We start from the raw sequence: 13,587 nt of genomic DNA, 5'->3' as shown, positions 1-13,587 counted from the left end.
AGTGGTCTGTTTAAACTTTTTTGGATTAATCGTAAACTTTTGCAATTTCAGCTAAAACTGTAAAGCACAAAAATATCTACAAAACTAATTGCATTGCCTAACTATCTGCACTCTGATCCATAAAAAAGTAGAAACCAGGGTGAAGACTGAATGGGTATAAAATTCTCTGAACACATACTTTTTGCACATCTTTTTTTCTCGTGTAGCTGCCTGGAGCTAGTACTAAAAAGTCAGTAAAAGAACAGTATGGTTAGCATGCTTGCTGCAGAGCAGCACAGGCTGCTGTAATCTAACCCAGGGGAGCTTTTCTGTATTTTACATGAATAGTTTATTGGATTAAATGTGAAGCATGTCCATGTACAGCCAGAGCAATGAAATGATAGCATCACATTCATGCATGTGAGTTGGCTTTCATCAAGTTCATATATTTTTCTGAATTTAGTTGTTGGATTGTAGGACTTCCCCTGCACCTATCTAGCCACCTCTGCAATTAAAATGTAGATATACCTGAAGCAATACTCCAGGAAGCAGGAAACTATTTTTCTCCCTCTTTTGTTAAGTATTGACTCAGAAGAAAGACACCTGAACAGTGAATAAGGTCATATTTTTAGGAAACATATTCCTAAAAATAGGGTCAGAAGATTTTGTTAATACAGAGCACAACTGATTGTTGTGTCAGTGTTTTTAAATTATTGCTGAAGTTTTCAAGATAAGGATTTGCTCATAGAAACCTTCTACTGGATATTTCAAAAGAAATTGTTTAATTATAATAGCTTTATGCAAGTAAAAGTTCTTCCCTGTTTTTCCTCCAGTCATACCTATAAATCCTAGAGCTAGACACTGGGGTAGCAAGAAGGCCATCTTTAAAATCTGAGTAATGATGAAATTACTTGATATGGGCAGTACAGAAGGAAATCCATTAATAATGTCATTTTATTGAAATGAATACAGATACATTAAGGTTGTTTTTAAGATTAGCCAGATAAAGTATTAAGGGTATGAAAGCCTTAAAAGGAAGCAGCAGTAACTCACATGGCAATAAAGCCTACTTTATGGTAAACTGGCCTTTGAAAGAAAAACAGCTGCTTTTTAGACAAGCTTTTTAGACAAGCTACATCCATTTTTATATACTGAGACATATTTGATTTTTTTCATTAACAAGTCCTATTTAGAATCACGCATCCTTACATCACTGCATTCATAAAAGATTAAAAAAATTAAGTTGCAAACATATGGCTAGGAAAAATGTATCTGTTTCTCATGACTCTTTTTTCCATCAAAAAGCAGTAACTGAATAGCACCAGCAATGACCCATAACGTATCTTTCTCAAAAGTGCTAAATCTGTTCTGTTCCATGCAACTAGACAGCAGCACATTTCTATGCAGCTTTACAATATCTTTATTTGGATGACTTTGAAGTGCCTGGTGCAGAGTCAAAAACAAACAAAAAAAACCCCTCCACCTTGAAATTCTTGCCAAACTAACTAGAGTAGCATCAAGAGCATCCACAGCTGACTCTGAATTCAATTAGACACCATGTAGGCACAGTTTATTCCATAAGCAATTGAGAAACTGCTTTCCAAAGCCAAAAAGGTCAAACAGAAAATGAGTAAAGCTTCCTGCAGCTTGGAGGTGAAAACAAGTTTATCACACATCCCTTCTGCATGGTCTGCCCAGCTGCTGCTTGTGCTCCCTGGCCCCCTAAGCCCAGCTGCTTGTTGCCTATTAAGTGCACCTCAGCTCCTCCTTGGAGCTCTCCTGACTCGCAATGCTTCACTGCCAGCCTGTTTGCAGTCAGGGCACCAGGTGGCTGCTTCTCCTCTGCAGTGCCAGCTCTGGTTGCTGGGCTGAGCTCTGATATCAGCCAAAATTATTTGCCATATGCTTTAGAGGGAGTAGTGCTAACCATGAGTGTTAAAAAATTAGGAGATCACGTCAAAATCATGAAAACTAAAACAGCAACAAAGAAAACCACATGAGATTTTCTGTATGTTTTAGTGTGAAAACGAAGTTTTACAAAAAAAAACCCCATTTTCTGTGGTTTTATCCTCTGCCCTTCAGCTTAGAAAGTGTCCCAGAAAAATACCATTGATACAGCCCGTCCCAAGAACAGCCATATCTCAGGAGCTCACAGCTTTTGCACCTGAGGCCACCCAAGCCATCCTATCACACCTTGAGATACTTGTGAACAATTAGCATGTGCTGAATTCTTAATCACTGTAACAGCTCTTGATGCACTCACTATATCTGTAACTTGAAAAGCCTTTTTCCCCTCTGAATACCAGTTGGATTGATATTCTGCCTTTCTGACCAAAGCCTGTCTTGTATTTCTTCACCCGTAACCAAAATTCCAAACCAGACACATCCCTGACCAAACATCTCTGCCCTACTGGGCCAAAACCATCTTCAAGTTCTCATACATGCCAGAACTTCTAGAATTAAGATGCTGCCAAATTCCAATTTCTTTCTCAACTTGTTGTGAACAGTCTGGGTTCTCCTGAAGTCAATGAGATTTTTCCCAAGGATTAAATGTAGTCATAATTTCACTCAGTAATGACATGAAGCAGAAAGCATGCAGCTTAGCAGATGTTTAGTGAAGCAACTCAAAGAAGAAAAGGCAATCCTCTTTTACATTTTTCAGTAATGTCAAGGTAAAATGTGAAATGAGGGCCACCAAGGAAGAATAAAACTCATGTAAAAGGAGATATTAGTTTCACAAGAATGCTTTTCTGAGCACAACTGACTAATCAATGACAATATACCCTCCTAGATGGAAATTAGTCCTCAAGTATATTGCAAATGCACTCAGCATTACAGATTTTCTTTACTGATGACAAATTAACAAAGTACCTTCCTGAAATGAACTTAAAGGGACTACCCCAGGGAGTTTCAGTATGCCAAACATTTTACACATAGGAACTGTACACTATGATGACACATACAGCAAATACTTGTTCACCACAATGTTAACTTCCATTTAACTTGCTCATGACTAACACAGCCCATACAGTTTCTGTGCATTTAGCACTCTGCATTTGTGAGACAGCAGAAAGAAGTTCACACTATGAAACACTTATGACAGACAACTCATTTTTATTTCTTAAACAAATAGATGCTTTGTAATACTGTATTTTTTTAATAGTTGCAAGCAATTTCATTATATCATTCTGTCTAAGATACAGGACCCGAGCATACATAATTGAAGACAAAGGAAACTGAGAACACACTTGACAGAATTAACAGGTAAATGAAATCAGTAAACGCAACTGCCACATCCCTTCATTTGAAGTCTGTGCTGACACATCTTCTAAAATTCCAAGCACACAGCACACACCAGATAGAATATTTTAAACAGCAAGTTTGTCTCAGTAATTCATATGGGTAACTAACTTTATCATAATATAAGAAATTCTTTTTTAGGTGCTTTATTTTTGCATGCATGCACCACTCCTTATTGTGTTCCCCTTTTTAACAGAGTCTTTATTTTGTTTTAAAGATCAAAGTAGTAAATTCAATACAAAGTTATGCAGCACAAGCAGCACCTCTTTCTGCTACCCACACACACTCTTTCACCCATTCCCCTGTCTGACCTCTCTCTGCAGGTGACTATGAGTGAACAGCCAGCTCTCTGTGAGACCTGAATGGGACATACACATGGGCAGATGCAGCAAATACTTTAATGTTTATTAATCTAGAAAGGAGCAAAGATTACAAAAATATAAGGAGTAGAAAACCTTAGACAAGTTAAAATATAACCTTAGACAAGTTAAAATCTTTAGGCAAAGCTTGTTTTGGTCAGGCAGAATTTAGTTTATCAAATGTCAATCCAAAACAACAGGGGTATAAACTAAAAAAAATATTATAGTAAATTTATACTAAAAGGTGACAATTACCCTTCTTTCCTAAGTAAATACTCTCATTCAGTGCATTACAGCATCCTCATATCAGAACAGTTTCACTCATGTGCTGCTGATACTAGAAAAATAACTTTATTTAAATTTTTTATGTATAAACTAATTCAAATTTTCAGGTGTAGTTTTGATCACCATAATTTTGGTTTTTATTAAATTGTTCTTCAATAATTCCACTGATTTCACAAACCTGTGAAATCAAACAGAAAAACACAGAAATTAGGGCTCAAATGTAATGTACACAAAAAGAGCAGAAAAGGGAAAATAAATCCTTCACTGTGTTTTCATTTTGTAAGAGTTTTTTATTATGCTGAATTCACAGTTAAGTAAGCAATGTGGATCAGTATGTTTGTGAATCTCAACTTTTTTTTCTGTTTCTAAAATATTCAGAAGCAAACAACGGTGTCCTTAGTTATACTATTTGTTCCAATTATTCAGTGTTTTTGAGAGGCTTTTTTTTTCTGCTACTTCTTTTTCAATAGTGGTAATGGATTGCAAAAAATAGCCTGTGTTTCAAAAACCATTGAAAATAATATGCACCTGTGATGAATCAGATAAGCTGAGATAGCGAGGTTTTAATTTCTGCTTGTGTTCAGGTTGAAAACCTTCCCCAAAGCAAATGGAAATTTAACCTTTAAAAATATTTACAGATGCATATTGCAAGTGACTGTTTTGCAAATGTTGCTGACTGGAACACAACTTGCCTTCTCCATTGTTTGTAAAAAATATAATGCTGTAACTGGACCTATTACATAGATCCAGTTAAAGAACCAAGGTTATAACCGGAAATAAACACCACAACCTCATTTAATTGTACTGGTGAATGCATAAAGGTCTGTGTGTTACCTGAGAAGCCTCCACCTTGCCATTTTTAAGCACTGAAGGAAATCAGGCACAGCAGTTTCACTCCTTTTGAACATTTAAATACACAAGCCCTTTCTGGGAGATTTAAGAAAATTGGCAGGAACAAACTCTTTCCATTTTCTCCAGCTAATTAATTAAAGACAGTTGGAACAATTTTCATTTTGTCAGGTGATAAGCCTGGACTTTGTATGTGATTCTGTACTGATAATCAACAAAGCAAGGCACATACCATGAAAACCTCTGCAAGAACAAAAACAAATTAACCAACCAACCAAACAAAACACAAGACAAAAAGCCTAGAGAACCTTAGCAACAGTTCTTATCCTTTATTACCTTTATATGGTTGGGGGCTTTTCGTCATTTATACCTAATGTTCAGCTGTTTTCCATGGAGGTGCTCCTTTTAGCAGATATTTAAGCTCTATCACAGATTGTTCTATAAGTAATGGACTTGTCTTATGCTGGGATAAAGAAAAGCAAATATGTGTAAGCCAGTTTCACTTGCAGATTCTTCTTGTGACTGTTACCCACAGAAGACCCAGGGACTGGTCTTAACTGGAGAAGTTAAGAAGTTAACCACATGTTAATGGCTTTGAGTTCACTGTGTCCCTTAATTTTTGCTTATAACACCTGGAGCTCCTGGTTGCTAGGACAGAGCATTTAATTTCCTTTGTCACAGTTTGATGAGTTAAATCTTTTTTACTTAAACATCTATCTACAGATATCACATTATCTCTGAAGTTCCTGGTTGAATGCCTTTATGTAAGTGAGGCAAATTCCTAACAGGGTTTCCCAAACCTGGTAATTTTTAATCATCTGAAATCCCCTGAGTAATCCCAATCTGTTTTAATAGAAAGACACCTAATCTGAGGATTTTTTTACTGATATTATGTGGAATAATCACTTTGCTATCTAACTTCTAAGGCATTGAAAAAATGGTCTACCCTTCTTTGTGACAGCATTATGCTGAGAGCTTACACTGAGATGATCTTCTATGACCATCCTAAATCCATTAGGTCACTGCTTTCCAGGACAAAGCTTCATTATTCTGCAGCAGAGACAGATATGTTTCTCTGGTGCCAGATATATTTCATTTGGTTTAAATATACTTCATCTGGTTATAATAAAGTGCATTTTACTGGAATGTGGCCATTATACCAGGGGATTCATATCATTTAATAACTTCAACTTGTCCTTCCCACCCATTATCAAAACCTATCAGACCCTAATGAGCCCCATTCATCTAGATCTTCCCATTAGAAACTCTAGTTTTTGATTCCTCATTGAGACAGCATTTAATTTACCTAATGTGTGTCCTGATAATTCTCTAGGCCATTTTTTAAATTACAGTGTCATTTTTTATTACATTAAATGTCATTGGGAATCCAAGTTTGGCATAATAAGGCAAACTGTAGAAAAAGATATCTGTAGGTTTGGAAGCTTTACTGAAAAGAGCTTTCTGCACTAAAACAGGTTTTGAAATTTTTTTTACTCACTGCAATGGAAAATTCCCTTCTCATACTAAATATTTAGTCCAATGTGAACTTTTCCAATGTGAAACCAAATATTAGTCAGTATAAATAAAACAATGTGCCTTAAAGCCTTAATAATATAAGAAGATAACAGCAGCTTTGGATTTAAGCACATCCATTCAAAAAATAGGAAACTTGAGTCTAACTTCAACTTTCCATAACTGCATTTGAACTCACCACTCACTGTCCAACATTCATCTGACTTGTGGCAGAAATAATGTCAATCTCTACTTTTGTTTCACCATCAATAAAGAATTAAATCCAACTGGGCAGGTTTCCATGCTAGAAAATGGTTCTCTTCTACTTTCAGACTCAAAAAGCAGTTATATGAAGTGATGCAGCTTCAGCTACAAGTGTCACAAGACATCCAACCAAGACCATCCAATAGGCCTGGAGAAATTCTGTTTACAGGAGCACAATCCTTTCCGGTGTCCTATTTCTGAAGTGGACATAGAACTCTCTCAAGCTAAATATGCAGCCAAGCCAATGGCAGGCAGAATGAGAGATAACATATTGTCTTTAATATACATAAGTGCATACTGGAGAAATTTAGAAAATAACTTGTATCCCAAGCAGACAAAAGCTTTATGACACCCTTTGCAGAGATTACGTGGAAGGGGGAGATACGAAGTTTTTACTGCAATTTCTTGAAATAGTAAATGAAAGAAAAACACCAATATCTCCAGAAGGTTCATTAATCGGGATAAAAGTCTCCCAAAAGTTCATTTTTGGGACAGATTCACTTGTGAGACAAAAGAAAAAAAAAAAAAAAAAAGGAAAAAAAGTGTGTATTTATAGTGAATTTATTGTTCACTGAAAAAAACTGTTCTTACTAACCAGACATATAATTGACTAATGTTTGAGTGATGCCTCATAAGCACCTTACTGTCTAGAGAAACGACATCTAACCTTGCCCTAAACTCAAACACACTGAAAGAGACATTCCAATACAGCTATGTTCTATCAGATCAGAGTACAAACAGCTGAATTTGAATGACAGAAATGGAATGTGGTTGTGTAGATGTCATAAAGTTTGCAATCAACAGTTGCTCCTCTAGCCCCGATTCTGTCATTCTTACTCATATTGAGTAGCACCTGGCCCTAGCAAAAGCAAACTTTCCCAGCAAAAACATATTCCAGCAGTAGACTCCTCCTTATTGTTAACTCTGGCCAAACAATCTTCCAAATCTTAGGAACACCTATTTGCATAATTAGAATAAATTGACTGTTTTGGCATGTGAATTTACTCAGTGCAAGGAACTTTACCCATGGGCAAATACTGTATGCATGGGAACTTTACTAGAAGACAGTCTGAATTTCTCAAGTCTACAAAAAACCCAATCTTTCATTCTTTTGGGTTTTTCCCTAGGCAGACATGTGCAAATAGGAAAATGAAGGTTTTCTTCAACAACTGTTGAAGTCATCAGCAGAGTGTCTTTGACTGCAGAGTTTCAAGACCAGTGCAAGAATGAATGGAGTAGAAATCCCACTTCCTCCCAATTACCATTCAATTTTTCAGCAGTAGACATTTCACTGTCAACCTTAGCAAAGGGTTTGCAGATGAAGGGTAGCAAAACTTTTAAATTTCCTCCCACAGGTCAGAAGCCAAGAACTCAAGACTTGCCCTGGATCAACTGAGCCATAAATGAGCATCTAGTGCTCCTTTTGGCAAGCTGGAATGAAGTGATAATAGATACACAACTTTGTGTGCCATTGACTACAGAAACTGGCATGCCTTATGCAGATTAGCACAAAGGAATGTTTTTCACAGATGATCCTTAAGGGTGCCTTCCAGTCCTTAATGTTCTGTCGGTATATTTAATACGGATTGACTAAGTAGCAAGCTTTTCAAGAGTCTACTTCATTCGCCTGTCATGTACATCTGCCAGGTGGACTGACTGAAGGTAGGGACCCTTTATGTCCAAGGCTGTGTGACCTGGGGAAATCTGCTGTGTCGGTTATTTCTTGAGTTCGGCACCCAAGAAAGCAGACTTAGTGTTTTGGGCAGCAAATCCTCGCCGAGACTACAGATGGCAGGTCAAATTATACCAAAAGCCCTGTCTTTGTCTTTTCAAGGTTCTTGGAAGCTAGTGATACTTAGAAATTTCCAACCTTCAATCTTTGTAGGACTTGTTCTCAAGGGAAAATTCAAGCAGACTCTAGTCAGTCCCCTGAAAGGATGAATTTCTTCTCATAAAAGCTGTCTAAAAAAATGTTCTGATGGCAGTTCTTCTGTTTCTGTGCATCAGTACCCCATAAAGAGGAAAATCTGTTCTTGCCAGCTCACAGAACTTTCATCAAACTGAAGGATCATGCAAGTGGTAAATATTTTCTCCAGGTCCCTCATTTTTCCAAGAATGATCTCTATGCATTCTCTGAAAACTCTTCACAGAGAATCAGCACACAAGCAGTAGATGATAATGGGGAACTGTCTCCAGAATCACAGAGGAAGAATACACATGAGGTTCTGTCTAGAGATATTTTTAGTCACTCTAAAAGAACACCACAGGTCCTTGATTTGGGATCATACTGCCTTGACAATTTTTATCTCTCATTGTGTAGAGAGTTTCAAAGGAGAACACATTTTGCAAGCAAAATATATTTTGTTTCTAAATTATAATAGCTCTTAAAATGCATGTCTTAATTCCTATTTTTAATAACAAAATGTACATTACAAGAGCAAATAATTATACACTATCTCTTTCTCTGACCTATGGCTAAAAATTTGACAATGTGCACAGAGAGGAAAAGGAAAGGGTATGCTAAAAAATCAACAAAACTTCTTAGAAGTATTTTTCTTTCCTTCTTTAACATAACGAATCTTTTAAACTAGTATAATTTAAACTCTTTTATGTGAGTAGCTATTTGATTTTAAATGTTGTCATAATTAGTATGATTTATTATTTAACAATTATTGACTTTCAGTTATCATTGAAACTTGCTGCTAAGGATAAATTTTTAAAATGCTGTCAGAGAGCCTGGAGAATTTAAAACGTAAAGTCTGATTTACAAGAACTGAGAACCAAGATCCCATTTCCATAAGACAAGATATGCGCTGTTGTATCTGTTTTGCAAATGATGTTTGTTGAGAGATGTTGAGATTCGAAAGTAACCCAGTTCTGTTCAGTTATCACTTACTTTGAAAATAGCCTCTCTAAACTCTTACATCTGAATACATTTGAAGCTGTTCCCCTCTTATTCGTCCTTTTTCTTCTAAAACTCTAACCAGACGATATTACTTTTAAAAAACTCAAGGTGACTCACACAATTTCTCTTTCTGCATTGTTTTCTCACTACCATAAACTAGCTTTACACCTGGCTGCTATTATCTCAAAGTAGTCAAAGAATGTGGTAAATATTATCCACAAGTAATTTATCAAAGGCTGAGTCAAAGAACAGGTGTTGCTATTGTAAAGATTAATTTTGCAGCTCTTCTGCTCAAACTCACAAATTATGGACTCCTGGGCCTTCTCAACACTAAATCACACAAAAAATACTCACACAGATTTACTACTCTGGGGTGAAAAATGATGTGTAATCTTGCCAGCTGGTCTACCTACAAGCAGTGGCATCAGTAAGTGTGCCAAAGCTCCTTGCTGACTCCATTTTACAACCAGGAATTGGCAGCTTCTCTTTGTCAGCAGTGACAGTTCTGCACTTTCTTGACAATGTCACTAGCATAGAAACTCAGACAGGGATGTTACCACCATTAGTTACTTTTAATAAAATTTTTCACTATTAGATTTCAGTTACAGGAAGTATTACTTTAATAACACATTTTTCTTCCATCCCTTTAGTTATAGTAGTAGAAACAGTGACAGAGGGTGCACAAGTTAACTACGTGGAGGTCAACACGGGTTCACAAAGGGTAAGTCCTGTTTAATAACTTGATAGCTCTCTGTGATAAGGTCACCCACACAGTGGATGAAGAAAAGGCAGTGGACATGGTTTTTCTGGTTTTTAGTACTGCTTTTGATACTGTCCCTCACAGCATCCTTCAGGACAACTTGTCCAGCTGTGGATGAGTGGCTGCAGGCTGTGCTGGGTGAAGAACTGGCTGAAGGGCAGAGCTCAAAGGGGCCACTGGTCACCAGTGGTGTTGCCCAGGGTTCCATTCTAGGGCCAGTTCTGGTCAATACATTTACTAATGACCTGCAGGCAGGAGCTGAATCCACCATTAGCACATTTGTTGATGATCCCAAACTTGGAGGTGCTGCTGACTCTTTGGAGGGACAAGAGGCTCTGCAGAGGGATCTACATAGACTGGAACACTGGACAGTGATTGATGGCATGAAGTTTAACAAGTCAAAACACCAGATTCTGCAGCTGGGATGGACTAATATCAAGCAAAAGTATAAACTGGGAGAGCAGTGGCTGGAGAGCCTCTCTGCAGAAATGGATCTGGAGCTGCTGGCTGGCAGCAGGCACAGCAAGAATCAGCAGCGTGTCCTGGAAGCCAACAGGACAAACCCCATCCTGGCGTGCATCAAATACAGAATCACCAGCTGCTCAGGAAAGGTGATTATCCCACTGTGTAGAGCACTGGTGCAGCCTCACCTGGAGCACTGTGTGCAGTTCTGGGCAACACAATTTAAGAAGGATGTGAAGGTTCTTGGATGGGTCCAGATAAGGGCAACAAAGCTGGTGAGAGGGCTGGAAGGAATGACCTGTGAGGGGCAACTAAAGATTTTGGGCTTGTCTAGTTAGGAGAAAATGAAGCTGAGGATTGACTTCACAGCTTCCTGAGGAGGGCATGTGGGGAGAGAGGCACTGATCTCTTCTCCCTGGTATTAAGTGAGAGAACACAGACTAATGGCTCAAAGCTGTGCCAGGAGAGATTCAGACTGACATCAGGAGCATTCCTTTACTGAGAGGGTGAAGACTGAACAGGCTTCTGAGGGAGATGGTCAAGTGCTCAAGTCTGTCACTGTTGAAGAGGCATTTGGACATCGAACTTAACAACATGCTTTTAATAATTAACTTACCACTTTGTTTTCTGAGCAATGACAATGACCTAACAGGATTCTTGGAATATTATAGGACAGGATTTTGGGTCCTCACACCCACACAATTCAAGTACACCAGCTATACAAAAGTATGGTGTGTATCTGATATGTCCTGGAGCATCAGTCTCCCTGGGTCACACAATTAGCATCAGCCTGTGTGTGCACAGCCAGTCCTACCAATGTTTTGTGGGACTGTAAATTCATTACAGAAAATAATGAGGAAAAATTGCATACACATAAAAGGCAGGTCCCAGAGTCTCTCTTGAGCCATCTAAAGTGAGCTTCACCTCAAAGGTAACTGAAATGTTCTGGTGCAAGTCAAATTGGACTTACAGCCTTGGACTAAAATCAGCTGGATACACAGAATCTCTATAACATTTTATAGTGTTCAAAAAGACCTGGCACATGCTCTTTAGGATCTCACTATGTAAATTTAAATTTTAGTCAAACTCTGGGCTATGTATGAATTTGTGAAACTGATGTATAAGTAAAAACCAATTTTTTGAAGTGGCATAATTTAAAAAGTTCTGTTATCTGGGATGTTTCTTATGAATCCTTAATCCCTTACACAACTGTTCCCTTCTGCAAAGAAAATGTCTTTTTCATACATTAACTCTTGATGTTTAAACCAGTATTGAGTTTTCTAAACATGATGATTAAATAATCTGTTCTTTTTCAAGTGCATCACCTAAAATATGTTAGGAAGCAGTTTTCCTATTCACCCTTGAAGATCACAAAACTACTGTGAATTAAAAGAGATAATGTGAAACAGTAAGATCATTTACCTTGTAGGCAGGGAGAATTTGCTACAATTTTGGGAATACTGCAATTTATAGCCTATTACTTGTTCTGCCATTTAGGCTCTGATCCTGCTGACCCTCACTTCCACAATTAGACCAATACTTCAAAGAATGTAGGATATTAAGGAATACTGGTATGATTAAGAACTTTTTTATTAATATAGATGAATTAAAAAGAATGTAAGCAAAATAGAGAAAATGGAGTGTCAGACCTAAGGAGGGAGGCTCTGCTTTCCAGACCTCAAGTTTTTTACTTTGCCTTTTTTTGCTGGTGAATACAGATTTATGAAACAGATTATCTATTTGAAGTTCCTGTTATTTTCTGGAACAGCTACTTTGACACATCAGGACAAATTGTTTCACTTAGCTTAAGTAAACAGTGCTCTGTGATCGTTTTGTCATTGCTCAGTGACTACAGGAAAGCTCCTGCAGATCAATCCTATAAGGTTCAGCCCTCAGACAAATAAGCAATTGGTACTTGTGAGAAAAGCTCCTGAGAGCAGGCATGACATCTCCACAGTATCTGAAGATATGGAAAACAGAAGTAAAGTTGAGGGGTTTTGACATATTATCTGGTCCTTACACACATACTTACATTTGTCTTGGTCAGCTTCCACTCCTTCACTTTCTGTGTCACTCGGCAATATCCAAGGTTGATGAGCAAGTTGAAGCTGTTGTAAGAATTCATCCTGCCACAAACAGATCTATTTTAGATAAAATGACAGACAATTGTTCTGTATATATGAAGACTGCAGCAAACACTAGCCTCAATTAACTAGAGAGGAGAAAGCCTCTAAAAACAAAAAAAAACACCAACTTGCTGCGAAATAAAACCAAAATGTAGAGGATGTGCAGGCTCCTTGGAAATTTTTTTAATCTATTAAGTAAAACAAAAACACAAAACAAACAAACCACAAAGAAAAACCACTCCAAAACAAAAAATAGCCCAAAAATGCCCAAAACAAAACAAAAAGCAAATAAACAACAAAAAAAATCAAACGCAAACCCACCAAAGTGAAGGGATCTATTTAGAAATGTCTCCACTATAAATACAGACATGTAAAACACATACATACTCATCTTGGAAAAGCAGTGACAAGACAAAATTGCAGATATTATATCTGACCCTGCGGTTTTTGGACTGCACAGACATTTCAAATGCAACTTGCTTAAGTGAGGCTTTGATCTGTCAAAATTTTCACTGTTTCTAGTCTAATAACTACAAGAACCTGAAACCCAATTTAGAACCTACAGTTTTGTACCATAAGGAGAAGGCTTAGGAAGGAAAAATGTTATGAAAACTTTTGTCTCCAAGATACCATTAAAACATCAAAATATCAATGTTTTACAGGTTTAAAAATCCATATGCAGCTGAATATATTATTTTGAAAATGTTTTAAAATGGCCTACTTTTTAATACAATGTATATAGGTATGTGTACAAAAATATTTTTCCATGCAGAGAAACACATATGT

At 37.3% G+C, this 13,587-nt stretch overlaps 1 protein-coding gene across 14 annotated transcripts in view; it reads right to left on the bottom strand.

Annotated features, from left to right (window-relative positions):
• The window catches only part of C1H8orf34 (chromosome 1 C8orf34 homolog), a 190,485-nt gene that overhangs the window by 37,919 nt on the left and 138,979 nt on the right, over positions 1-13,587 (bottom strand). For 3 of the 14 annotated variants that reach the window (XM_064388556.1, XM_064388526.1, XM_064388573.1), the window contains one exon: positions 3,071-12,816. In XM_064388556.1, coding sequence (XP_064244626.1) covers positions 12,568-12,816 — 249 coding nt within the window. In that variant the 3' untranslated portion in view covers positions 3,071-12,567. Of the gene's footprint in view, positions 1-3,070; positions 12,817-13,587 lie in introns of those variants that run through there. The other 11 variants (XM_064388598.1, XM_064388620.1, XM_064388593.1 and 8 more) reach the window with 8 other exon arrangements.

This window comes from Passer domesticus, chromosome 1, assembly GCF_036417665.1.
Source record: "Passer domesticus isolate bPasDom1 chromosome 1, bPasDom1.hap1, whole genome shotgun sequence".
NCBI lineage: Eukaryota > Metazoa > Chordata > Aves > Passeriformes > Passeridae > Passer > Passer domesticus.
Note: the sequence above shows the minus strand (reverse complement) of the source record. Positions and strands in the feature narration are given on the sequence as shown.